General features: G+C 41.8%; 1 protein-coding gene across 5 annotated transcripts in view; it reads left to right on the top strand.

Moving 5' to 3' along the window:
* The first annotated feature begins 2,402 nt into the window (after positions 1 to 2,402).
* PLCB1 (phospholipase C beta 1) overlaps positions 2,403 to 27,388 on the top strand; it is a 642,689-nt gene continuing 617,703 nt past the window's right edge. For 4 of the 5 annotated variants that reach the window (XM_067565312.1, XM_067565313.1, XM_067565314.1 and 1 more), the window contains exons 1-2: positions 2,403 to 2,787; positions 19,640 to 19,717. In XM_067565312.1, coding sequence (XP_067421413.1) covers positions 2,689 to 2,787; positions 19,640 to 19,717 — 177 coding nt within the window. In that variant the 5' untranslated portion in view covers positions 2,403 to 2,688. Of the gene's footprint in view, positions 2,788 to 19,639; positions 19,718 to 24,674; positions 24,867 to 27,388 lie in introns of those variants that run through there. The other variant, XR_010923029.1, reaches the window with a different exon arrangement.

The raw sequence follows: 27,388 nt of genomic DNA, 5'->3' as shown, positions 1-27,388 counted from the left end.
CCACAGTATCAAAGAACCAAGACACAGGCTATTGTTACTAATGTCCATACACCTATTTAATGCCATTTCCTTACTCATCTCTTTAAAGAATTACTTAGTTATTGAAATAGCATGCTATAATTTCCTTTGTTTCCCTTATTTGGGTGCAAAATTCATTAGATTCCTTATCTATGTGATAAATGGCATATACTTGGGTGACAAGGCAATCCTGACAACTGTTACACAGATTCTATTCTCAGCTACCCCAGCATAAATGAAGCTGTTCTGGATTTATGCTGGTGCATTTGAAAACAGAATTTGGCATCATCTCTCCTAAGTCATGGCAAATCAACAGAAATTAAAGCATTGCAGCGAGCAGACTTTCATCCTGACTAATGTGACATCCATTCTTGCATGCAAGCTTGATAAGAATAAAAAATAGATCAAACAGATTCATTGGTAGTGGAACACTGATTATTGTCTTCATAGACTATCACCAAAGGGCCAGATTCAACTCCTACTGAAGTCAATGGAAAACATCCCACTGAAGTCAAGGACAGTTGGAACAAGCCCAAGATGTTTTAATAACTCAGGAACTAACAATAACAGACAAATGAGTAAATCATTACGTTTTTGTAACTTATTTTTAAAATGTCTCTAAATCCATATACTTACACCAAATGAATTATTTGAAATAACAATCCTCAACACCAAAACTTATTTTCCTCAAAGGCTGTTTCCTCTGCATAATTTGCATTGGCCAAGTTAGAACAAGTTTGACCAGCTGCCTTTAAATCTTAAGGGTCAACCAGAAACCTCTACAGGAAAATCAGAACTCCTATGTGCTGCATCATCTGATACTTCATCTCTTCTGTGACTCTTCAGCAGAGAGGTCACTGCTACAGCATGTTTGATTATGTTCTTCAAGAACCTTTTCCTTAAAAACCTTTGTTTTAGGATGCCACCAGGATGTGAGTACACATCCTGCCCTCTTCCTGTGTTTAAATGAACTGAGAAAAGCATACCACAAATGGAGTTAAGGCCGCATGTATTTTATTCCAAGAAAACCTCTCAGTATGAAGAGAGCATAAAGCTTTCTAAAACCCCTTTCTTATTTAATTTTGTAGTTCACCACAGACAAGCGCTTTGAGATTATAACAAGAGCCCAGGTGGAGTTCATGTGTATTAATCCCTTTTTTTAGGTATTGTCTTTAGCTTTTCTTCACCTCATTTGTCAATTTCCCTTTGAACAGCATTCCAGTAACATTTTCCAGATATACCCTCAGCTTTTTCTGCACTTTATTCTCTCTGAAGAGGTATCTTTAACCATTAACAACCCTGCATGTCACACTGTATCTGAATAGCAAGTGTGATACAACTTTACCCCTGGGTTCTCACATAATTTGTTACAGTAATTTAGGCAATAAGAGGAATGCTTATAATAATAACATAATAATAATAATAATAATCCTTATCTCTTATACAGCACTTTTCAGCCAAAGTGCTTCACTCAGGAAGTCAGTATCATTATCCCCTTTGTACAGATGAGGAAAGTGAGGCAGAGGGCTGTGCAATGACTTGCCCAAAGGCATGCAGCAGGCTAGTGGCAGAGCAGGAAACAGAACCTGTGGCTAGGCATGGTGAGCACCTATATTTCAAGGAAATAAAGGCCAGGTGTAGGAAAGTTAGAGGACCAGCCTTGTTGTGAGGGACATAATCTTTTCCCTTATGTTTTTGTTCATGATATAAAGTCACACAGCATTTTTTTGGGGGGTCGGGGGGGAGGAACAAAAACAAACCCACCACACACACCCAAATAACCAACCCCAGGCGTTTGGGTCAGAACAGACTCTTTTCCATCACTGCTGCTGCCATGTAGGGTGTCTCGTGCATGTGATGTGCTACCAGCTGGACCACTGGGTGAAGCAAGCCCCGTCCCTTGGTAGGAGGGTTGGGTATCTTGCCTCTGGGTGAAGCCCAGGTCGGGGGAGGGGGGAGGCGTTTTCCCGTCCCCGTCAGCGAAGCCAGGATTTCACACTTCGTGCGATGCAGAATTAAGCCTTCGTCGCCTGCTCTGCAGGATGGCCCCTGCCCCCAGCTGAGTGCTCTGACCGGCGCCATGAAATACCGTGGAGCAGCAGGGAAAGATTGGGGGGGGGGGGGGGTAGAAAAAGCTTCCACCATGCCAACCCAGCATCCAGCAGGAGCCCAGCTCCTCCCCTCCTCCTAGATACCGCCTGTCCCTAACTTCGCCTCGCCATGGGGATGCAAAGCAAGTCCCCCCCCCCCGCTTTCCCTCCCCTTCGCCCGCCCCCTCCTCTCTCACCCGCCCCGCCCCACGCGCTGCGCCCGAGGGAGCGGCACCGGCCCGCTCGCGCCGCTAGGTGCCGCTGCCGCCCCGCTGGCCCCGGCCGGGTGAGGTGAGCCAGCGGCGCGGAGGAAAGTTGGGGGCCGAGTCAGCTGGGGACTGGCGGAGGCGAGGCGAGGCGGGCAGCGCGATCGCGGCGGGCACTGCAGCGCGTGTATATAGGATGGGCCGCCGCCGCCGCCGCTGCATGGCTCTCTCCGCCGGCGGCCGCGCCAGCTGCCTCCTCGCGCGCCGGTGACTCTCCCTCCTCCCCAGCCACCGCCGCCGCCGCTCTCCAGCCCCGCAGCCGCCGCTCTCCAGCCCCGGGCTCCTGCCCGCCCGCGCCGCCCCCCCCGCTGCCCATGGCCGGGGCACAGCCAGGCGTCCACGCGCTGCAGCTCAAACCCGTCTGCGTCTCCGAGCTGCTGAGGAAAGGCACCAAATTCGTCAAGTGGGACGATGTAAGTCGGCTCCCGCACCCCATCGCTTCTTCCAGGACGTGACCTCCAGCCTCCGGGCGCGCCCCAAGGTTGCCGCCCCTCGGGTTGGTTGGGGGGGGAGGGAGGGAAAAGGGGGGGGTGCGAAGGGGAACGTGGCCGGCTGCCCGCGCCCTCGTCTCGCTGTAAAGCGCAGAGGGGCCCGCAACCTTGCAATGGGTGGCATTTAAATTTGGGGGTGGGGGGGATGGTTCCTCCCCAGAGGGAACGCACATGTGGCTGCTGGCTGCGGAGCGGCGGGTGTGCGCCGACCGGTGCCTTTGCCTTGTTTGCAGGGGGTGGGCCCGGGGGGTGGTGGTCCAGGCAGCCGGGCAGGTGCAGGCACATGTTAAAAAGTTGCGGAGGTGGGAGGGGCGATTCTGCCCGCTGGGAGGGGAAAGCGGAGCGAGGGAGAGCAGGTGGCTAGTGCGTGGATTCTCGCCCCTGTTCGCTTTAGCGTGCCCTGCACATCAGCGTGCGCGTCTTCACACGTGTTGTTTGTTGTAACGCTTTGACATCTAAAATTTGTCTCGTTAAGTACTAAAAGTCTTCAGAACTTACTTTGTTTCCCTTGCATCTGTTCTTTCCATTTCACTTCATTCACTGGTCTCTTTCCCCCTCTGTGTGCGTCTCTTGGTTATGTTATGCGCCCTCCATTTCACCCTGTATTCACCTGCATTATAATGTATTGTAATATAAAGTGTGTTCTCTGTACTTCTATCTCCTTTCACTTTCCTTCCCTGTGTTCTCGCCCTCCATAACGACTACTTCCTCAGCCTCTGGCTGCATTCTTCTGTCTTCTCCATCCTCACTCTCTTTATCTGCTCTTCCCCCTCTATCTTCTGACCTGAAGACCTCTGTGTAGGTTGAAAGCCTGTCTCTTTCACCAGCAGAAGTTGGTCCAATAAAAGATCCCTCACCCACCTTGTCCTCCACCCTCTGTCACATGACCTGTGCATACACATCCTTGCATCCCCTAAATGCAGGACATCATATGTCCCCACTCACCTTCCTTCCCCTGTAAACATCTTTCACAGTCTTTGACTCCTCCCAAAATCTACAAGAATTCAAGTCTCCCCACCAGACCCCCTCTCTCATACACACTCATCTTCTCTGATTTCCCCAAATCTCTCATGCATTTTGTTTCTGCAACATCAGACACAAACACACATACCCTTCAATACAAATTATCACTCACAGGGAGCCTCCTTTGCACCCTGAAACCTCTGATGCATCTTCTATCTCTTCATCTCGGAGTTGCTACCTTGTGTGGGGGAGGGGTAGCTCTATGCTGCCACCTTCAAGGTAGAGGATTAGCAGCTGGGACTTCTTTCTCTCCCTGTAGGCTGTGCTAGGGAATTCTTCAGAGGCTGGGTGGATAGCATTCTCCTCACCCTCTTTCTCCCCCGCTGGGCCACCAGTTATGAGTGATGAGGATATAGCACAGGGTGAAAGGAAACAGAGGGGACAGGTTCCTTGCAAATCCCGTCACTCAGTGGTTGCTCCTGTGGGAAAACATCGTGTCCCCTCCCTCCACAGACAGCTAGAGAAATGGACAACCCACCAGGGTTAGTGCTGAAGTATGTTTGGGAGATGAAAATATATTGATTGGACATAAAGGAGAAGACATATGCTGCACCTCTTGAATGGCAAGAGAGTCATTGAGAAGAATTTGTTTTCGAGATCTCCTTTTATATTAGTTCAACTCTCAAAAAAATATTCTTGATGTAAAGTTTACTTCTCTAGAGACATGCACATGAACAGCTAGTGGGATAGCAGAGAGAGAGTGCAGTTTACCGTTCCAGTTCTGTTGCACAGTATCACATTACCATTGCTCTCAACCTATCAAGAGACCAAATATCTGACTCTGACCTTCATAAATGTGTGACAAACACGTGCAGTGAGGAATGCAACACCAAAAACTTGGGAGGGAAGTCTTGAAGCAATGTTGGATTTATTTATTAAGGGTTTCCTATAAACTCCGTTTCGTGACTGTGCCAATAATTTACTGTAATACACAGTGAGAACATCAGGGTTGCATAGTGCCAGATGTAGATTTGGGTCTAAAATGAATGATTAACTTGCTATTCGGGTTGAGCTGATGCCTGTGAGTTCTCACTGCTCAGATTTGCCATAGTGTAGATCACAGTACAGTCTCAGCATTAGTATTATGATTTTTTTGGTAAGCAATCTTTCCAGCAAATTCACAAACAACATATATGCTGAGGGCAAGTTAACAGTGATTTACGCTCTATAGATGAAGAATCCAAGCAGTTAAACAGAATACAAAATCCATGTTTAATATTTTTCCTGTCCCTCTGACATTTAACTGTGACAAGAACACAATTCTTTGTAATGTGCCCCGGATATCGTTACCTCAAAAGTTAGGACTAAATTATCTGCAGATAATACAAGCTAATGGAGTTGAGTCTGCAGAGAATTTGGTCCTTTGTTTTTATTTGTGAAGGCTATTACTGAAGCATTAGTCAGTATTCAGAAATGTCTTATAGGTGAACAGATGCACTCCATGAAAATGGAGTTTTCCTATATAACTAACTTACTCGGTGTTTTTATTTAATATTATTTAGTCTAAATGAAACCACGACAGTAGTGAATGTTAAGTTTGTGAGAAAAATCTGGCAAAGATGTAAATCCTAAATCAAGACTAATGGTCATTGATTCCCTGTTATATCTGGGCCCCCTGATCCTACAACCTCATATGCAAGAATGGATCTCCAGCCCCATTTTTTATCAGTGGGGGGCTCTCTGGATGAGGAGGGTTCTCTTAAATGTATATGCATGTAGGATTGGGGCTCAGATTATCTGCCATTGAGATACCTGCCATGGGCATAACATTGTGAACTAAAGCCAGTTTTTAGCTTTAAATTTCTTGATTTATCTAATCACAATTTACTTAGTGTGTGTGTGTATGTGAGAGAGAGAGAGAGGTTTTTTTCTTTAATATTTTTTACCCACGATGCTTTGTTCCAGGAAGGTAATCATTCCAGGAAAAAATATTTTCATGGAAGTGGTCTTACTTTGGCACTCTGTAGTTTGGGGTATTTCATGCAAATGCATGAATGACGATATGTTTCAAAACAGACATTAAAACAGAATAGACCATTACAACTACTTGGATCGATTATCTAAACATAGTGGTTGTGCAGAGTAGCTAAGCTCATCTACTCAAGTTCCTTATGAAATATTTGTTGGGTGGGGGGAGGAATTATTTTATAGGAGGTGATTTTCAAAGGTGCTTAAAGGGTTTAGGAGCACAAGCCCCTTTGGCTCTCAATGGAACTTGTGTGCCTAAATCCCTTTGGTGCTTTTGAAAATCTGTCTTCCTAAACAAATAATTAACTATTCTTCTCTTTTACTCCCTTCCTCCTCCCATACACAAATACTAGTCCTGTTTGTAGGCAGAGCCAAGTTCATAGCTCCCACTGAATTCAGAAGTCACCAGAACTTGGTCCTGGAATTTCAGCTTGTGTTATTTTGGCCCCCCAAAGCACCTGAAAACTTCTTGAGTTTGGTACAACTGAGTTGGAAAAGCTGTGATCCACTCCTTTGTCAAGACAGCATTTTCCCCTATGTACGCTTTTCCATACAGTGCATTTTCCTTCAGTTTTATTTCTCTAATATAAAAATGGCCATATTGACTTCTTTTCACATCTCATAAAACAAAGGCTTTTCCTCAGTGAAACCTTATGATTTGTACCAAGTTTCAGCCCAGAGCAAAATTTTCAAGATGAATTATAAGCCATTGAAAATAGCTTTCTTTAAATGGGAGTGCTGAAAAGATTTTACCCAGAGTAGCACTTACTGGCTATAACAGTCACACAGTGTGTTTGATAAAGAGTAATAGCTCTTAAAGAATTAATGTAATACTTCTTTGAATGATGCTGGATTGAGATTGAATGATGCTGGATTGCTGTCAGAAGCAGGAGAAATGCAGACTTTTAAACTGGCCCAGCAGTGTGCTTGAAAACTGACCTGCAGGAGCCATTTATAGGTTTACAGATAGTAGTTTACTTTGTGTCCATTTAGTAACTTTGCTGAGACAGCTAAGAAGCACAACACATGTAGTGGTAAATTTGTGATGTGAACCCTCATCTACTCATAAGTACAAATAGATCAGCTACAGTACATGCCTCGTGTAAGGCCTGATCCTGTGTCTGTGTGAAGTGTGTAGGTGATCTCAATTGAAAGACTGTAATGGACTTCATTGGACTGTGCTCTGAGCAGTAATAATCTTCTGTCAATTTAGGCTAAGTTTAGATCTGTGTAAGCTACACAGTCCTAGAGCCTGGAAATTCTATGTGTTCTGCAGGGGATTTCCTTTCTTGATGTTGAAATCCATTAAAATCTTATTTAAATAAAAGAGAATACACTTCTGTCTTGCCAGACAAGTGGAGTTCTCATACATCAGGACTGTAGGTGACTATAATATCCCCTGAGCCATCCACTTCCCCATTTAAGGATTTTTTTTGGCTTGAGACTCATTAAAGGGGCCTGCCGTCTGAAATTGGGATCTTTTAACATGTCTCAAGTTCGGCTTTCAAAAATCTAGGTGACCAGAATCACTGGTCATTTCTGAAAATATTAGCCTTTTGTAGCGGGGAAAGAAGTCTGGGTTGTTCAAGTACTGGTTTGACTGCCAGTGCTGAAGACACATTGGTGTGTCCCTTGTTCCTGGTGTCATAGTTACCGTTTCAGGAAAAGAAGGCTTAAAAACGGAATTTACACTGGACTGTAAATCAAACTCAAGGTTTTAGTAGTTCTTTGCTGAAGCGTTTTAAAGTAATCTTCAAAAGATCTACGTTCACTGAAAAATGACATCAGAAGGCTCTTCAAAGTCTGCTTCATTTAGGGATACTGTGTGTGGGGGGGGGCATAGTAAAGGTAGATATTAATAGTTGGGTGAGTTAATGAAACTTGAGTATAAAGGAGTTTTTCTCATGGTTGGTAGAGGTAGAGATCTGCCCCGACTTCGTGTGTAATGATTTCTGCTGCGTGGCCCCAAGCGGGAACAGGGCAGATGTGGCTAAGGTAACAACCCACTCCAGAGCCAGGGCACAGTTTAACTCATATTTTCTAATGGCAGTAATCGGCATGCCAGGCAGGTTAATAGGATATGTGGAAAAGTGTGTTTGTTTTCAACCCTCACTTAAAGATTTTCTTACTTTCCCTAGTGTTAATATGTACTTTACATAAAGGCTTTGACCGATCTTTGCCGCCACTTACGCTGTTTACTTTCACTTCCAAGTGTATTCTGTAAGTAATGGATAGATTATATTTACCAGCAATGCCCCCTAAATTGTGTGACTTTCTGACTACAAAACTGGAACCCAGTTTTCACGGTGATCAGAATTGAACTCTTACATACACAACATCGTCCAGTGGCTAGGGCACCGGAGAAGAAGGCAGGAGACTTGGGGCAAAATAGTCCAGGGTGACTAGTGAATTTTGGGTGCCCAAATTGAGACACCTTAAAGGGGCCTTCTCTTCAGGAAGGCCTGAGTGCTCATCCTTGAAAATTAGGGTCTTCAATATGTCTCAGGTGGGGAATGCAAAATCACTAGTCACACTTAAAAATCTTGGCCCTGGGCTCTGCCATTTCCTTGCTGCATGACCATGGGAAAGTCACTTAACCACTCTCTGCCTCTACATCCCCACCAGTAAAATAGGATCTTGATATTCACCCCATCTGCTTATGGCTCTCCTTACAGTACGCATCACACACCCCTCAAAATCAGTAATGACTTTTATTCTCACAGTATCCCTGCGAGGTAGGGAAACGTTATTGCCGTTTTACAGGTGAGGAACTGAGGTGCAGACAGATTAAGTGACCTCCCCAGGCTTACCCAGGAAGTTCATAGCTAAATCAGGAATTGAACCCAGAGTACTGCAGTATAACTCAGCAGATCCATCTGCTAGGCTCTCCTTACTTGCTTTTATAAAATGATTTTGCACTTTGATGGGTGATTTTGATCTGGGAGAATTCATGGGCCTGTTTGTTTATTTAGAATCTTTTAAAGAAGATTATCAAACACATTGGATGTGTTTATTATCCTTTATAAAAGTCCAAATAAATGTGTATCAAGTATTATCATTATGGATAAATAGAAATAAGTAAAACAAACTAGTTGTGAATACGTGCCTGAGAATGTATTTCTCCCTTGAAGAAATTTTCAGATATGGTTTAAATTGTTGGCTGTCATGTAACTTGTTTTATTTCGGCTTTTATTTATATATATATATATATATTTTATTCTGTCCATCTGTCATTACTGGATATTTCTGAGACCATCAGAAATGAACCAGTATTGGTCTGCTCTTAGATATATTCAGGGATTGGGCTGTTCCTTTTCTAAAAAAAGAAGAAAAATATACTCAACTGAATGACTTTCTTTTTCCAGCCAGTCTGGATTTGGAGATTTTTTGAGTCCAACATGTTCAGTTTGTGTTATTTTTCTTTCATTATATTTAATCTGCAATGATAGGACCAATGTAATGAACAAAAATCAACTAGAGAAGGATACACTTTTTCTAAATTAATGGAAAATGTAGTATAGCAGTTGTCTTGCAACACAAGAAGGTAATCGGGAACTAAATTTAAAAAATCATATTTCAAATTTTCAGTCCGCTAATATTTAATCACAGGATAAATTCTGATCTTATTGAACTCCATTGGAAAGCTTTCATTGACTTTTGTGGGACAGAGATTTGGTCCCAACGTCATCTTGTAAAATGAGGGCCTTTTACCCCAAAAGGATATGAAAAGTGTGTGTGTGTGTGTGTGTGTGTGTGTGTGTGTGTGTGTATAAAATAGCCTCTACTACCTTAATATCTGACTAGTTCACAATCTCATATATATATATATTCTCACAACACCTGTGTGAGGTAAGGAAGTGCTATTTTACACTCTTTACAGAGTGGAACTGGGACACAGACCAGCTAAGTGAATTGCCCAATGTCATGCAGGAAGTTTGTGGTGGAGCAAGGACTTGACATTATCTCTTATAAGTCACACGCTAGTGCCCTAACCACTAGACTATCCTTGGAACAGCTATGCAAAATCATGATTAAAGGACAGAAATCCTTACCATTTTAAAATCTGGTAAATAAAAATGTGTCAGCATGATTTGATTTATCATTATATACATTTTGTAAAAATGCTTTCTTTTAGAGTTAAAAATAAAAATGGAGACATATTCTGCTATCGAAATGTATCAGCCACCAAAAACTGGCTTTTTGTTAGATTAAAAAATTTCAGTGACCATTTTAAAATATTTTATTTACTGAAACAAGGTTGTTTTTTAATGAAAAGCTTTGATAAAAGTTTTGATAATGTTGACATTTTTATGCAATAAATTGCTGTTAGAGAAAAAGGTTTTTTTAATTTATTTTTTATTTGATTGAAAAAAGGTCTAGTTAAAGAAGTTTAGACCTTCTCTATTTTCTACGTGAAACTTGGCTTTTTAATTTTTTTTTAAAAAAATGTATTTTTGTTACTACACTCAAACTACTTTAAAAGAGCATTTTTAAGGTTGCAAAATCAAGCATTCAGAAGATAGAAAATGCCAGAATTAACATTAATTTGGTCTCTTGTGTGTATGCGTTATGATTCAGTCTTTAATTATAAGATCACATACTATTTTTCTACAGGATTCCTGGCTCATTCATTGCACAGGATGGATGGTGCTGACTTATTTTCTCCTCATTGTTCAATGGATGGCACCAGGGCTTATTTACTGCATATTATTCAAACCCTGCGCTGAAGACAGAATTATTCATTTCTTCATGGGCTTTTCTGTGGCACTCATCCCTATCATATCTGAGTGCTTCACAAACATTCATGAATTAAAGTTCACAACACCTCTGCATGGTGGGGATGTTATTCCCATTTTACAGTTATTTGCTGACAGCAGAAGCGTGGTAAGACTCAGGAATCTTGGGTTCTATTCCAAGCTATAAAGGGAAGTGTTCTGTAGTGATCATAGACACTTTTGCTTGTTCCCCTCCCCCATGCCTCCCAGCTTTGACCCCTTCTTCCCCAGCCTCAACAATTTTTTTTTTTTAAATGAAGTGACACGAAAGGCATGTCTACACTTTGAACTGGGTGGGGTGATTCCAGGCTCAAGGAGACCTACTTGCACTAGCTCTCAGCTGGCTCAACATAGCTAGTACACTAAAATAAGAGTGTAGCTGTGGCAATGCCCGTGGCTGGCTGCCCCGCGTAAATACCCATTGGAGACCCTAGGCATGTACTCAGGGCAGCTAGTCCTTCCTGCCATTTGCACTGCTACAGCTGCTCTCTCTTTTTGAGTGTGCTAGCTCTGTCTGAGTTAGAGCAAGTATATCTCCTTGAGCTGGGAATCACACCCCCTACTAGAAAAACAGACAGGGCAATGATAATCCCATCTTTAGGCTAACTCTGTTCCCACCTCCCACTGAAATCCTCACTGAAACTTAACTCCCCAGGAGCAGAGAGAGGCCCGGATGGAGCATCTTTGAAAATCCGACTTGATCTTAAATTTAAAAAAATAAATTAAAAAAAATAAATAAAGCACATCTCTTCAATATTGTAGATTTTTTTCCATTTCTTTACCTCCCCTCAGTTTCTCCACATCTGTATGTTTTTTTTAAAAAGAAACACTCTGCCAAATACTAGCTCCTCTTTTCCCATGTTATGAAAGCCCTTATTGTAGGGTCCCATTCCTTCTCCCACTGAAGTTATGATGATTTTGCCATTGTCCTCAACAGAAGGAAGAACTGACTCGACATACAAACCAGGAAGAATTAAAAGGCTAGTGAAAACCTTAACTGGCTTTTATGGTTTTAAAATCTCAAACCTAATATTAACATTGAGATTGTTGAGGAATTTAAATCACCTGATTTAAAAAAAACAAAACCAAACCCCAAGTATCTATCATTTATTTAAATCAGGTGGAGGCTTTTAAAAATAATTTGAAGGTTGCAATAGGACAAACTTTAGATGAAAATTTATAAGGCACTAAATGGGATTATTTTTAAACATATATATTTTAAATGCCATTCCTGGTGTGGTAGCCTAGGTCTTGTCTGTATGACAAAGTTGCACCGTTTTTAACTATACTGTACTGGTATAGTTAAATCTGTGCAGCCCTCCTAGTGTGTGGATGTGGTTATACCACTATACTTTATTTCTGTTATTATACTGGTATAAGCCGCCTTTATACTGCTACAACTGCACCCACTCTAGGGGTTGTGCTGGTATAATTACTTTAGTTTAAAAAAAATCACACCCATAACACACCCTACAAAATCTATACATGGGCCAAACGTTAGTTGAATCTGAGGGCTTGTCTACAGAAACGTTTAGTTTGCAGCAAGCTGGGGTGTTAATTTAGTCCGAACTAGCCTGCTGCACGCTACTGTCCTTGTAGATCCTGCTGACGTTCATTAACAGTTGGTTAAAGTGCTTTTATCTAGTGCTCTGTGGGGATGTCAGCAGGGTCCAAACAAATAGCGCAGCAGGTTAGCGTGGAGTAGATTCGCACTCCAGCTTTCTGTGAAGTCTGTGTTGACCAGCCCTTATAAAACTGCTATAGGCAAAAACCAAAATATTGGAAGATTCAGGCTCTGATCCTGCAGATTCTTGAACAGGCGTGTGATTTTACTCAGGATCGCCAGGCTGCTGTACTTGTGCTTAAGGCTGTCCATACACATTTGTAGCATCGGGGCTAAAATTGCGTTTCTTAAAAACCTTTGTCATGGGATGTGTCTAAAACACAGAGGTTTCACCAGTAAAAGTTTTTGTCAGAATTAATTCACATTGGATCGTTTGTGCCATTCAGTGAGTCCACACAACATTGGGCAATAGTGGCAAAAGTATGCTGCAGGGTGGATAGGCATCCCACTGTCCTCGATGGTGCCTCAGAGGCATACAATCTCTTTAGAACAATGAAAAGTTATTTAATTTTTTCAGTACACTAAAAGTTACAGTGAACTTTTTTTATAAACACAGGCCAAAATTTTCCAAAATGAGAGCCTAAAGTTATGCTTCTAAGGGGGAAATTTTCAAGTCTGGTAAGTCCTTGGTTCTCAATCAGGAGTATACATACACCTGGGGTACACAGAGGTCTTCCTGGGGGTATATCAACTCATCCAGATATTTTCTAGTTTTACAGCAGACTACATAAAAAGCACTACTGAAGTCAGTACAGACTAAAATTTCATACAATGACTTGTTTATGTACTATACACTGAAATGTAAGTACAATATTTATATTTCAGTTGAGTTATTTTATGATTATGTGGTAAAAATGAGAAAGTAGGCAATTTTTCAGTACTTGTGTGCTGTGACCCTTTTGTATTTTTATGTCTGATTTTATAAGAACGTAGTAGTTTTTAAGTGAGGTGAAACTTGGGGGTACACACGACAAATCAGACTCCTGAAAGGGGTACTGTAGTCTGAAAATGTTGAGACTCACTGTCCTAAATGACTTCCGATTAATGTCAAACTGCAAACCTTGATGGAGGGGTGTAGTCTGGATGATGCATTTCATCTTTCTTGATTTGTGTAAATTCAGTATATCAGGAGGTGATGTTGGTTGCAAATACAGCAGAGGTATGGAAGAGCATTTTAAGTGTGAAACTTCTTTTTAAAAATATCTCTATGCAAAATATGAAACTTACACTAACGATTAGGAAACAACTTAACAAAAAAAGTCCAAAATGTCTGTTTTAGCAAATCAAGGCTATAAAATTGGAAGAGAGTAAAGAACTAGCGACATGTAAATAAAAATAATCTGTTTTAAATTAAAAATCAATGTTGTAGGCTTTTTTTTTGTTTTTCTTTTTTTAATCCCTCTTGGTGTTGTATGTGCTGGGTCTGTCAGATCAGTCACCTCTGCTATTGATCTTGTTATTGCATTAGTTTGCAGAGGAACTCCATAAGAAGCTGGACCTCTGCTTGGTATTAGTAGCCAAAGGTGGTATTTGAAGCTGTTAACAATTTGTAGTCATTTGTGACAGGGACTTGTTGACTAGACACTGCAGATCTGATATGCTTTTCTCTGCTTTTTTTTTTTTTTTTTTTCCCCACCCTCATCATCTCTCTTCCCCATCTGGCACCTTGATCCCGAACATCTCCATGAATGTTTCAGCATGTGGTGTATTGCTTGTTCTGTTTGTTTATTTAGGGCCAGATGTTCAAAATAACCTCTTATTTAGCTACCTAAGTGTGTTTGACTTTCCAAAAGGGGTACCTCCATTGTTCTCAGTGGGAGCTGCTGGGCTTCGAGTACCTTTTTGACAATCAGGTGCCTAAAAGGGAGTTGAGCTCTTTAGAAATCTGGCCCTGAGAGAGGGTGTTGAGAATAGCCTCTTTGTTTACTTGTTTGAGGATATGCTCAACTGAGTCTCCTCTTTCCTTCTGTTGCTTTATTCTCTGGCTTTTCTTTTGTTTGTTGGATTCAGTTGGGGTGGGGAAGAAATGAGTCTCCCCCTCCCTTTTTGTTTGTCCATGGGTGTTTTTTCCTTTGTAGGGACCTCTTATTTATCTTGAAGGAAGGGAATTGTATTTTAGATACTCTTAAAGTGCTTTTGTGTCTCCTCTGTTTTGTTATCTGTTGTCTTTGTACGTGTGGCTGGAAAGCAGCTCCATCTGGAGAGGTTTGGAGGTGGGTCACTTATGTGGGGGAGGAAACTGAATGAACTGGTTTGAAGATACTCTTCGGGATGACTTGTAGTAATGTGGTGTACAATAAAATCTTACTTGTGTGTGTATATATAATACAGCAATTATATATAAAACATTATATTCTAAATCAGACAATTATGATTTGGAACCATGGGGTTGACCAAATTCTTGATTCACTGATTTAGGTTCCTCATTTTCTTGTAAGTAAATATATATGGAGTTTTCATGTTTCTTTTGATCCCTCCCCCCCCCCCCCCCCCCCCCCAAGAAAAGCCAAGAGTAGGAATGATTACATATTAGTAATAGAGCCGAGATAGTGTTCTTGTAGGAACTCTTGCTCCTGCATTTCCTGACTTAAAAAAATAAAAAGTCTGCAGCATTAGCATAGGTTTTGATTTTTATATTATAATAAAATTTCTACTATACTCAGAAGCTTTAATTAAAGAGACTATGTAGAATTCATCTTTATCCATAGCCTGGTACAAATTCCGTTTTGTCACCTTAAGGGGGTTGGAGGCTTTACCACAATTCTTTTTGTGGCACTATAGGGTCTGCTGAGTATAGCTGGCAGCCCACAGCATGTGACTTGAAAAATCATACTTTGACAGCTGTATGTCATCAGCATCCAACAGATACATCCGAACAGCTTTTGGATTTAAGCAGCTGATTTAGAATGATTAACCAGCAAAATTGATTAATCTTAGACATAATCTCTTTATGCCTGTCTTTCCCAAAACCACCGCCCCCTCCAAACGTTGCGTATGCCTCATCCCATAGAGGAGCGACTTGAGTCTCTTTTCCTGTACTGTCAGTTTCTGTACAGATTGCACAGAAAATGTCTGGAGGTGGGCTGAAGAAAGGCAGTTATGTGATGTGAATAATTTCTTTCTGAATGGCACAGATTTCAGAACACTTTTATAGTAATTTATGGCTACTGATATCCACTCAATCCCTTTTTCATTAGGTTTGTGTTACAAAGACTTATTTTCCATTGTATCTAATTCAAGCAACCACATTTGATCCTTTTGTAACTGGGTAAAACGCCAATTCAGGAAAACAATTCAGTGTGGGCTTAAGTTCAGTGACGTTCTTAAGCCTGTTCTTATTCAACAAAATACTTAAGCACAGACACAAGTTCTTCTGAAATTTAAAGTTAAGAATTTGCCTCAGGCCTTGTCTTGACTAGAAAAATAGATTGACCTAAGAGATGTCGACTTACAGCCACTGCTATAATTTCAATGGTGGCTGATGTCCCTATTGCTCTTCTTGGGTTGGTGGAGTGCGTCCTCACCAGGAGCATTTCCACCGACCTATGGGGCAGTGTGGGGAGCTGAGAGCCTATAGGCTCCCGGGCTGCCTGTGGGCTGCCCCTCCGGTCCCAGCTGGGAGCCGGGGAAGTTGTGCAGGGACTTCTTCCTTCCCCAATCTCAGCCAGGGCAGCTGCGTGGGGACTTCTCCCTTTCCCAACTTGGAGCCAGGAGTGGGCTGCAGCTGCCTGCATCCTGGCTCAGAGCTGGGAACCAGCCGCCCCGCACTTGCTACAGTTGGGAGCAGGAATTCGCCGCCGTCAGATTGATTGGCTTTTTTCTTTTTTTTTTTCTTTTTTTTTTTTTTCTCCTTCCCCCGGTTTGACTGAGCAGCAGTGAGAACACGCTCAATCAAACTGGAAGTCGATTTAATAAAACCACCTCCCCAAAAAGCGGAGCACTGTGTCGATTGGTACACATTTCCCATCAGCTCAGCGCAGTGGGGATGGCGTGCTAAACAGAAGTTACGAAGTGGACAGGAGTTACGCAAGCTACTCTGCGGAGCTTGCATAACTCCCGTTGACTGCTGCTGAATTTTGCTGGCAGTGTAGACCAGGCCTGAAATTGCATTACCCTAGCTATGCCAACAAAAGCCCAACAACTCTCGTTGAGGTGGTTTTATTTTGTCGAAAAAACAGGGCAGTTTTTGATCGGGAGTGAGGCGTGATAGCAGTGTGTACACCAGCGCTGTTTTGTTGACAAAAACTCTCTAGTGTGGACCAGGCCTAAGTATACTGCTGAATCAAAGCAAAATATTTTAAATCTCCCTCCACCCTTTTGATTTTTATGATATCTTTTGCTTAAACACAGCACTACTAGTATTTTTTGGTGGATCAAGCTTTCTTTTAGGTTGACTGTCAATACAGTTGCCTCAGGACACTTACCCTAGAGTAACTAACAAGACAAATTCCACTGCTTGTGTTCTATGGCTTTAGTGTTCAGAGAGAGAATTTCTGGTTTTCATTTAACAAAATGCTAGCCAGCACTTTTTTTTTTTTTTTTTTTTGCTTTTGTTTTGCGATCCTTTCCTTATTACTGTCCACCTTTCCATAGCTTCTTTTCCTCAATGTTTCCCCTTGATCTTACATCTGAACTGTTGGTATCTTGTGATGTACAGTTGAACTGTAAAACTTTCAGGGCAAGGACATAGACTTTTCTAAGAGCCAGATTCTCATACTTTTACATGTAGTCTGTTGAATTAATATGTTTTGTGCAGTAAGGTGCTGCTGAACACCTGTAAGGGTATTAGAATCTGGCCTTATGTGATTTGTAAAGTTGACATAAAATACTCCATAAATAAGCATGTCCCCAAAACAGATAACGTCACATGTCAGCTACGTTTGTCAGGTAATTCTCATTAAGGGCTTGATCCTGCATTCCTTGTGCATCCACAGGAAACATAGAGTTTGGTCCTATAAAGTATATGATCTTATGCCAGGATGAAAGCTTCTTTAAAGGGACACTGTACACGTCTCTGAATTCCCCCCCCCACCTACTGTTGATACAATATGACAGCTAAGGTTAAGATAACTGAAAGAGATTAGAGAAAATATTTTTCCAGGGTGAGTTTGTTTGTGCGTTTGACAAGCAGTTTCATTATTTCCCTTTAGTCAAATTTGGCTATTTGGATGCATCTTTCACACAGCAATGAGGAGAGGTTTGTTTATTTGTTTTTTGTTTTTGTTTTTCTTTTAAAGAGACTAAAACCACAAAAAAACTGTTTTGGATATTCAGGGCAGATATCTCACCATTGTTATGATGGCTGTAAATGGCATGACAGTAGCTAAGTGGGAGACATATTATCACTTTTTGCTTATTGTACCAACTATGGTTATTTCACTAATTTGTCTTCACCTGTTGCCTCCTCATTTGTTCAGATTGTAAGTTTTGGGGGATGGAATCTGTCTCTTTATTATGTGAGCACGCTGCCGAGCTCAGTGGAGGTTCCAATCCCTGGGTGGTGCTTTTTGGCACCACCGCAATACAAATGATGGATAAAGTGTAGCGCTTGAAACTACTTTACTTGCTTTTTTTTTTTTTTAAACTGACTAGACTTTAAATTGATGGTTTTAATCAAATCAAGCAACCTCCTTTGTTTCCATTATGTATTGGACATGACGTTTTATACATACTGCCCTTGATCCGGTCACACAAGAACAGGAGAAATTGGTTGTGAAGCTGAGTGGCTGACTGGGACCAGTCAGCAAAGGGATGTCCAAACCCAACTGAATTTAAGTCAGAAAGCAAGTTAAATGCCGTTGAGCCAGTGCCCATACTGCATTCTCTCATTGTGGTGGCCCCAGTGAGGACTGAATCAGAAAGACAAGCCTTCAAGTCCTGACCCACAAAGCCCAATGAGAACAAATTATAAACTGGTACTGCATGAGGAGAGCGGCCTTGTCTGAGCAATAAGTCCTTGACAGGGTGGATGCCAAGGGAGACAAGCTGACATAGCTGCTACAGGCAGGCAGCTGTCTGAGGAAACCACTAGTTTACCCCCTGTGGAAAAATGGTGATGACAGTCCAAACCTTTCAACCCTAACGCGCAGTTCATCCCTGAGGAAAACATCTGAATGAGGCCTATCCTGACTCCTATGACCAGTTTGTCACCACTGCACTTGGTGCTCTCATGTAAACACTGTAGGAAGCAGACCATGTGCATGTACCCTGTGGAAAGGCATGGACCAGGTTGCCATCTGGCTCCCATTCTGTGGTCCATGGTGGCTTGGCCACTGGTTATCTTCAACACCAATGGTTCTTGCTGGGATGGTCAGCGTTGGACCACTTTTCTTCAGGTAGTATTTGCCACAGCAAATTTAGTACCTTTCCAGTTCCACATAGGATTTCCAGTCTTTAAAAGCTATTTCTATAGAGAGGATAGATGCTCCAGTGGTGAGGGCACAGGAATTGGGATACTGGGGTTCAAGTCTCTGCTCTGCCACAGACTTTGTGACCTTGGGCAAGTCAGTTAACCTCTTTGTACCTTGTTTCTCCACCTGCAAAATGGGGATAATAGCACTGCCCTATATTGTAGGTGTGTTGTGAAGATAAACACATTTAAAGATTGTGAGATACTCAGATACTGCAGTAACAGGCGTCCTATAAGTATCTAAGACAGATAAACATTATCCTTCTGATTTTTAAAATTTTATCTTTAATGCATCTGTTTTTGGAATAAAAGAAAGTTGAGTAATATCATAGACTACAACTTACTTGATTTAAAAAAAAAACACACACACACAAAACATTTAAAGTTCAGCACATTTGATTTTAATTTGGTTTGGTCAGAGCCAGAATGCAGCCTTATTTATTGTTGCCTTGGAAATGGCTGAGCTTCAAAGCTTTTACATGAGCTGTAACTATTTAGTAGAAATATACATCTGCTTCCAGGATAATTTTTTATATATATAATACATTTTAAATGATCCCACGTAAGGACTTTACCATTGGATTTTTAACTGCTTTCAGAAAAATGAATATAGTTATAAAAACAACATAGATGAATACTAGACAAAAATAGGAAGTATTTAAATGGAAAACAGAGTTAACAAGAGCCCTACAGTAATATAATATGTGTAACTGCATTATTGGGCAGGTAAATTCTCTCTTGCACATATACAGAATGTAGAACATGCAAACATTTAAACTACTTAGAAATACACTATGACACAAAAATGGAGGTTTGGGCCGTGGCATTAAACTGTGTAAGTGACATTCTATGATCGGGACCTTCAGGGTGGCTTTTAGGAGTGTTATTTGGTAAGAACGAAGATAAGGTGTACAGCATTATAGCATCTGTGTAATGCAAGGTTAATGTTCATATTGTTTACCCTTTCTTTTGTAGGATTCCGCGGTTGTGACTCCAATTATTCTCAGAACAGATCCACACGGATTTTTCTTTTACTGGACAGATCAGAATAAGGTAAGAGAAGAAACGTTTCTTTTCATAATGATTTCAGGCTTGCCAGCTAGTGTGATAGGGGTGCGAGCAGGCAGCTTTGCACTCTGATTCTGGCATAGCCAGTGTGCAAGGAGCACCACAGTTCTGAGAGCTCCTTTGTGATGTAGAGCAGGCATGATGGGTCCTCCCCAGCACCTGCTGCACAGGGTATGTGACTGGGGAGGAGGAGAATGACTGACTGGCAATCCTCAGCTGCCTTAGTGGCCCCTTTTTGACATTGGCAACTACTGGCACAATGCAGAGTTGTTCCAGTTTACATCTGGGGACCAATCTGGGGTGAAATCTTGGCTACACTGAAGTCAGAAGGATTTTATCCTTCGTGTGTGGTTGGCCGAGCGTTGGAGGAGTTTAAAGCTGCCTATTTAACCCTACCTGCTGAGTTACTCTGCGCTCCTCAGCTGCAACTGAGGATGTGGGCCTAAATTTCTAAGTTTTTACTAATCCTTGTTGGAGACTTTCTTTTTAAATAACATTCCTGTACACTTGTTGGGAAGGCTGAGAGTCTGCTGCAGTTCTCCTATTTTACAGCACTATCACTCATATTTCCAGCACACAGTATCACTGGCATTACACCTGGGTGAAAGTGGAGCAATGCAGTGGTGAATCAGGCCCTTGATCTCTTGTCTGTGTGCTGTCACAGCGATGTGGTGGAAAAACACTGTCAAAGTATTATGAAGAAAATAGTTCCTCTGGTTCCTAGAGATGGATTGCAATAGTACTTTGTTATAAAGTAACCTTATCTTGTGTTTGTTTCCTGTTACGAAAGAAAATGTTAAAATAATCAAATTGTGTGGGTACTTTAGTGTTTCAGGTTTCATTTTCTGTTGGTGATTTTGTTGGGTTCAGAATATACAAGGCTGTTGCACCCCAGCTGCTGGAACTTACTTTATGAAACATGGTGCTGCCTGAGGAGAAAAGCAACCATTAACTGTATTCATATCCCATAAGCAGTTTACGGTTCTTTCAGAACCTTTTTTTTAATTCCTATATTTACTTTTCAGTCACATTCGATCCCAAGTCTTTGGAAATAATTCTTTGGAGTTGCAAAAGGGCCTTTTTTGTTGTTGTTCCTTAAAACAATTAAGCTTGTCCTTAACTTTGGAGGAAAAAATGATCCAGAGTTGATTGGCAAGTTTATTCCATTTTTAAGAGATTTGGCATACTGGCATTCCCTTCAGTTTCCTACTGTTGTCTGTAAAAACAATGTCTTGAAGCAATTCTGTAAAATGACTATTTATAGAATTGTTGTATTCATGAAAAAATGTATTTATAATGCCCAGAGCATTTTTTTAAAAGGTTGGGTATTTGTACAAGAGATGTAAGTGTCAGTTTGATTTTTAAACTTGGAAATCAAATATCTATAAAGGGCAACAAAAGAGATTTTGTCTGGTTAATAATTCATGACAACTAAGTAAAGCTTGTTTTCAAAACCTATCCTAAAGGTCTCTTTATTTAAAATATTTCTGTTAGGGGAAGAGCACTTTCTGCTTATGCAGGATATTTTTTGATGTTTAATTATTGAAGGTTTGTTTGTTTTGTTTTTTTTAAGTAAGGCTCAAATGGAGAAAAGTTCACATTGTTTCTCTCTCTCATCCTTCTCTTTGTTGTAAATACAATAATCTTGTGGTGATGAGTGAAACTGTTTGAAGAAATAATACCAGGCCAATGCATTCTCTTTGTGATTTTTGTTTTTCAAGTCATCTGCTTTTCTCATAGAGTGGGCTTGTTATTTTCGAGACAGAAGGATGGGGGGCCTGGCCAACCAGAATAATATAACAAATGATTATTGGCTCATTTCCTCAGGGATTTGGTTTTCTTTGGTTGCTGGCCCCTGATGGCAGTTGCAGTTGTGTACCCAAAGTATGAATGCTCTATATGAGTCACACCATAAAAATCACTCTGTCGGGACCTGATCTTTTGAATCAGGGACCCACCCCTGGGCAGGAAGACATGCCCAAAGGGAAAGTAGCTCATGGGTGATACCTGGAGGCATAAAATATACTGATTAAAAAACACTTGGTTTAAACCATTAGAAAGGAGCCTTTGAAAGCACATGTGTCTGGGCTCAGAAAAATGGTAGTTCTAGCTCTGCAGTGTGGTATCTTTAATCTGTTGAGCTAAGATGCTTTCTTAGATTTGGAAGCTGATGAGCCTCCTTTTCCTGTCTTTTTTTTTCCTTCTGGCTTCCTGTTCTCTTAATTTGCTCTTTGCTGAATACAGTAGTACCTATAGGGGAGGGAAAAAAATCATAGGCACCAGGGGTGTATTTGTGCCATCCTTTATGCTGTACTTAATGTGGCCATGTTTACAATGCACATAAATCTGGTATCCCAAATTGCTGGTGAATGTGTATGCTGCTATTGTCATTGGTATATACCAGGGGTGAAATTGTAGCCTTAATGAAGTCATTGGGAATTGTACTGTTGACATCAGTGCGGTCAGGATTTCAGCCTAGGTTCCGTTGAAAGACTAGCTTCCAACTACGAGTAGCAGATAGCTACTCACTTCACTCATTGTGTTTGCTCTACATTCTGCTTCACATCATCCTTTTTCTTTACAACTTGTTCTGTAAGGGTAGGAGTAGCTCAGGTCATGTCACCTTTTATATACCAAGCTCTCAAACACGTATGCTATGTAATTGAGTGGAAGCACCCAACAGTAAAGGGAAAGGCAGCTTCCCACTGGACGGTTATCTAAAATTGAAATTCTGGTTAAGTATTTGGTGAAATATTGTAAGGTGTGACGGCTGATGGTTGGAAATCCGAAGAAGAAATGGTAACTGCTGACACGCCTACAACCATTGAGAGGTCTTCTAAGAGACAAATTTTTCACAGCAGTGCTGTCATGTTTCTGACAGATGTAGACCATCACGGGTCATTCTGCTATCTTCAAGAAAGGAGAGAGGTTTATTAATTGCGGATTCAATAGCATTTTGGACTTACTTGAAACCATTATTTTCCTTTTGTGTACTGGAAGACGCAAACACACTTCTTGGTTTTATTCCATATAATCAATGCTAATTAAAATGTGTATGTGCAGCCTGCCTTACAGCTTGGACAGGTTTGTCAAAACCTCTGTTGTCTAAATCCAGAAAGAGGTGTGCTCATCTGACAACATTAAAGCCTCAGTGAGACACGCATCTCTTCACTGTTCATTTTTAAAAAAATGATCAGCTACATTATAATTTGAGATAGAAGGGTGTGTATGTGTTTGTGTGTGTTCATGCCCACTCATCAAAAGATTTGAAGGAAAGGGTAGATATACCAAAGGGAAAATTCTGCATGCATGACCTCTGTGGTGCTTTCTTGGTGATACTACACAGTTGGTGCAAATATAAACTGCATTTATACCAGTAGTAGTTCAGTTTATCTTGGTATGTGTAGTATTTCCTGTTCTGATTGTACAAGGCAGAGCAAATATCTCACTAAAATGAGATTCTGAGGTACATTTTTATTTTTAATGGTGCTGGTTTGATACCCTGTTATAAAAGACACAGGTAGAATTTAAGTAGCCAACTTTAAGAATAGCAAAGCCACAAATAACTTTCTTGCTCTATTAATTAGTAGGTAATGGCTGGTTTTAGGGCCAGAGAAAGAAGAGACATCATTGTGAAGGAAGATGAGGAAAATGTACAAAATGGTGCTAACAGACGAATGTGAGTTTATTGTCTTGGAGCTTGGATGCATATTCTCCAGGGATGATGTGAAGCTGAAAAAAGAACAAGATTTTGTTAGTGTCATATGTGTTCCTCCTTCACAGCCAAATCAGAGTCCAGAGATGCCAGCAGATGTCCCCCTTCCTTCCTGAGAGCCCTGGCACAAAAACAAGATCTTCTGTAGCTGAGAAGATGTAACATCTCAGTGCAAGGATTCAGTAATATTCCATGTAATCTAAGACTACACCTAGATGCCTTTAGCTCTGATGATATGAATGAGATGCATGGGAGACTAGATTGTTGTTGATAACCTGACACCCAATTTACAGCTCCAAGGGATTATTCTATTAAGAATTACTATGGAGAATGAGGAACAGGGAGTTTATGATTCGCCACATCTGTAGGCCAGGTGATGTGTACATGCCAGCTGTTTTTGAAAGGGAAGAATCAAAGAATTGGTATAAAGTCAGGGTTGATGGATGGTTTTGGAAGTGGAGGGATAGAAGGAGGACTAGCAGAATGAGCTGGAAAGTGGCATTAGCTCTTAGGTTCTTAGAAAGGCCCAGTCCGGGCCCTGGAAAGCTAACAGTCTGTGTGTAAAGCCTATCATAGTGTGGCCAGGTTTGTGATTAGGTTCTTTGGGTGCCACCCCAATGTAAATAACCACTTTAGAACAAAGCAAATAGTGGCAGTCACCCGCTGACCTTTCTTGGATGGTTGCTGACAGCAGACATTGATCAGTTTCAAGGCTATCTGGGTTTTTTTGAGACCCTGCTCATGGATGTAGGAGCTTGGGCTGTGACTTGTCCACTGCATGTGTGAGCCCCAGAAAGGCGAGTGCAGTGTCTGTGACTTTCAAGGGTTGGGCATGGTCTGGTGCTGTCCTCATAGTGCTAGGGCTCTGCCTCCCTCCATTCTTGAGGTATGTCTACATTGCAAACAAAAAACCAACCCCAAACCCTGCGGCAGCACGTTTGATAGCCTGGGTCAACTAATTTGGGCTGCCAGACCTTGTGCACTGGGGCTCAGAAAAGCAGTGTAGACATTCCAGCTTAGACTGGTGCTCAGGCTCTGAGACCTGGCAAGGGAGGTGGGCTTCAGAGCCCTGTCTACACTGCTATTTTTAGCCCGGTAATTGATCCACGCTCCGAGATTGGCTGCTGCGGGTGGTTTTTTTGTTTGTTTTTTGTTTTTGCAGTGTGGACATTCCCTTGGGTCCCCGCCTTGGTTTCAGGATCTCTGCTTTGTTGTGTTTCCCTGCAGCTTGGAATTGGGATGCGCTCATAAACCCTGGCAACACATGGACCCCATCCAAGGAAAGATGAGATAAAAAGGATGCTGCTATTATTTCAAGGACTGTCCTCTTGGAAAGCTGCTGTACCCTGGGCTGGTATTCTCCACCTTGCTCTGCCTGGTTAGATTAATAACTAATAAAAAATTAGATGGTGAAAAATACATTTTTGGATGTCAAGGATTTTGTCGTAGTGGTGAAGTATTTTCTCGAAGAATAGCCTTTGTGGTGCAATAGGAGAACAGAGCATAACTCAAGATACAGGTTACCTATTGATTGATTGATAATAGTTCTTGATCAGATGAATTCTTCTACTTTGAGAATAAGTTTGAAGATAGAGAAACTGACAAAGTACTATTATAATATGGCCCTGATCCCATTCCTGTGCTAGCCAGAGGCAGAAGCTAACTTAAAGGCAGAGGCTTCAGATCTCTTGTGATTTTTGGAGTATTTTTCTTAACCAGCCAGCATATGAGGTAAATGATTGTAGAATTCGTCAAAAACCATGCTGTATAGATGACCGGCTATATTTTCCTCTGAATAGCTTGATCTGGAGGAGAAAGCAATCCCAGGAGAAAATGCATGCAATTTGTGACCAGGATCGTATAGACAAGCTCACCTGCATTCTGATCCTATAGTCAGACACAGAATGGGGATCCATTCATTTCAGGATTGGACCTTAATTTGAACATTTACAAAATACCAATTTTACAAAACTGTAAGATGTCTTTTATTTAATTGTCTCTAATTCTTGTAGTAATTGTTTGAGACACCCATGCACAAAGTGCACTGCTGCCATTGATTTACAGCTGGGCTATCATTTGTAGTCAATCAATCCTAACTTAATTACATTTAAATTTGGAGCGTGACTTTTTTTCCCTCAAAGATGCCCACAATTCCCTTTGAAATTAATGGGTGGGATTTTCAGATGCACTTAAGTGACTCGGGAGCACAAGTCCCATGTGTCTTCTTGAGTCATGTAGCTGCTTCTGAAAAAAGTATCACCTAATGTGTGGAAATGCTCCAGGCAGCTTTGAAAAATCTCAGCCTGGCCCTTCAGTTGTTTCACAGTTGAACAAAAATTGTGCTTTTGTACCATTCTGAAAGAAAAGTAAACTTCTACCTGAAACCGATTTCACATGCATGCCCTTTTTTGGAACTTTCGGACAAAGAAAATAGACACTGGTACTTCAGGAATCATGGAGATCTGTTAATATTATTGCCCCTCTATGCAAGAGCAGGAATAGCAAGATTTTGGCCTTAACATTATAGCCCTGTGTTTGGGGATGGGAAGCAGAGATGTCGCACTTCATTGGCAGCTCTGAGAGGAATTGTGGTAGATGCAGACAGAATTTCCCTTTGGGGATCCAGAGCAGCCTATGCTGCAGTGGTAGCCTCATCATCTTTCAACATGTTTATTTCATATTCAGCACTAATCAGCTCTGTTGGCCAATGTGCAGTGCAGTTGGGCCCAGCCCTCACCCTACCCCTTTTGGGAAGGGTAGACCCTCTGGCTTTGCTACTACCAAGCTGTGTTTGTGCTCTCCCACCATGATGAGGATGACCCCCTACATAGAGGTGCTTAGTAGAGGGGGAAATCTCTTTGCATGTCCATTCAAAGCCAGCCAGAATACTGGCTCGATCCACGGCAAAGACCACAAAAATGTTCCACTCTGCTATGTGAAGTGTGTTCCTTGTCAAAATCTAGGGCCCATGTCTACACTGCAAAATGACGTAGATCTAAGTGACATTGGCATACAGCAGCTGCAGTTATCAAATCGCTTGTGTGTGTGCCTGCTTGGCTTCTTGTATCGGTGGTGTGCATCCTCACCAGGAGCGCTTGTATCAGTGCAGAGCGCAGTGCACCATGGGTAGGTATCTCGCTGTGCAACTCACCATCAGCCAGCGCAGGGTGTTTTGGGAAGATTTCGCAGTGCCTGATGGGCCCAAAATGAGTCACACCGGAGTGACTGGGAGCATGGGGTCAACTTCCTCTAACGCAGTGTTCTCTATCCCATATTTCATCTGCAGTCCATAATATTTCGCACCTTCCTTTCAAAATCCCACAAACCCGCGTGCCCCTCCTCACTGTCTGCCGTCTCAGACAGAAGCATGGAACCTGCACAGCTCTGCGCTATTGTCATGAGCGTTGCAAGCAGAGGACACATGATCCTGCAGTATTTGCAGGGCCACAAGAGGAGAACGTGATGATTCCTTGGAGGCTAGATTGCTATGGGACATAGAAAGAAACAATTCAAGGTTGTTAGTGGCATTCACAGAGCAGCTGGAGGTGGTAGAGGGCCGTTCCTGGGCCCAGGAACCCAGCACTGACTGGAGGATCGCATTGTCATGCAGGTTTGTGATGAAGAGCAGTGGCTGGAGAACTTTTGGATGCATAAGGCCAAATTCCTGGATCTGTGTGCCAAATTTGCCCCAGCCCTTCAGCGCAGGAACACCAAAAGGAGAGTGCACTGACAGCTGAGAAGCAAGTGATGGTTGCAATGTGGACACTTGCAATACCAGATTGGCACTAGTCAGTCCGAATCCGTTTGGAGTCAGGAAATCCACTGCAGAGGATGTTGTCATGCATGTGCGCAGGGCCATTAATCGTTGAAATGCCACTAGTGATCCTGGGTGACCCAGCCTACCCTGTGCTCCCGTGAGTCATGTACACTAGCCATCTCGA

This window comes from Emydura macquarii, unplaced genomic scaffold, assembly GCF_026122565.2.
Source record: "Emydura macquarii macquarii isolate MOO-44397 ecotype Brisbane River unplaced genomic scaffold, CSIRO-AGI_Emac_v2 contig_2676, whole genome shotgun sequence".
Classification (NCBI taxonomy): domain Eukaryota; kingdom Metazoa; phylum Chordata; order Testudines; family Chelidae; genus Emydura; species Emydura macquarii.
Note: the sequence above shows the minus strand (reverse complement) of the source record. Positions and strands in the feature narration are given on the sequence as shown.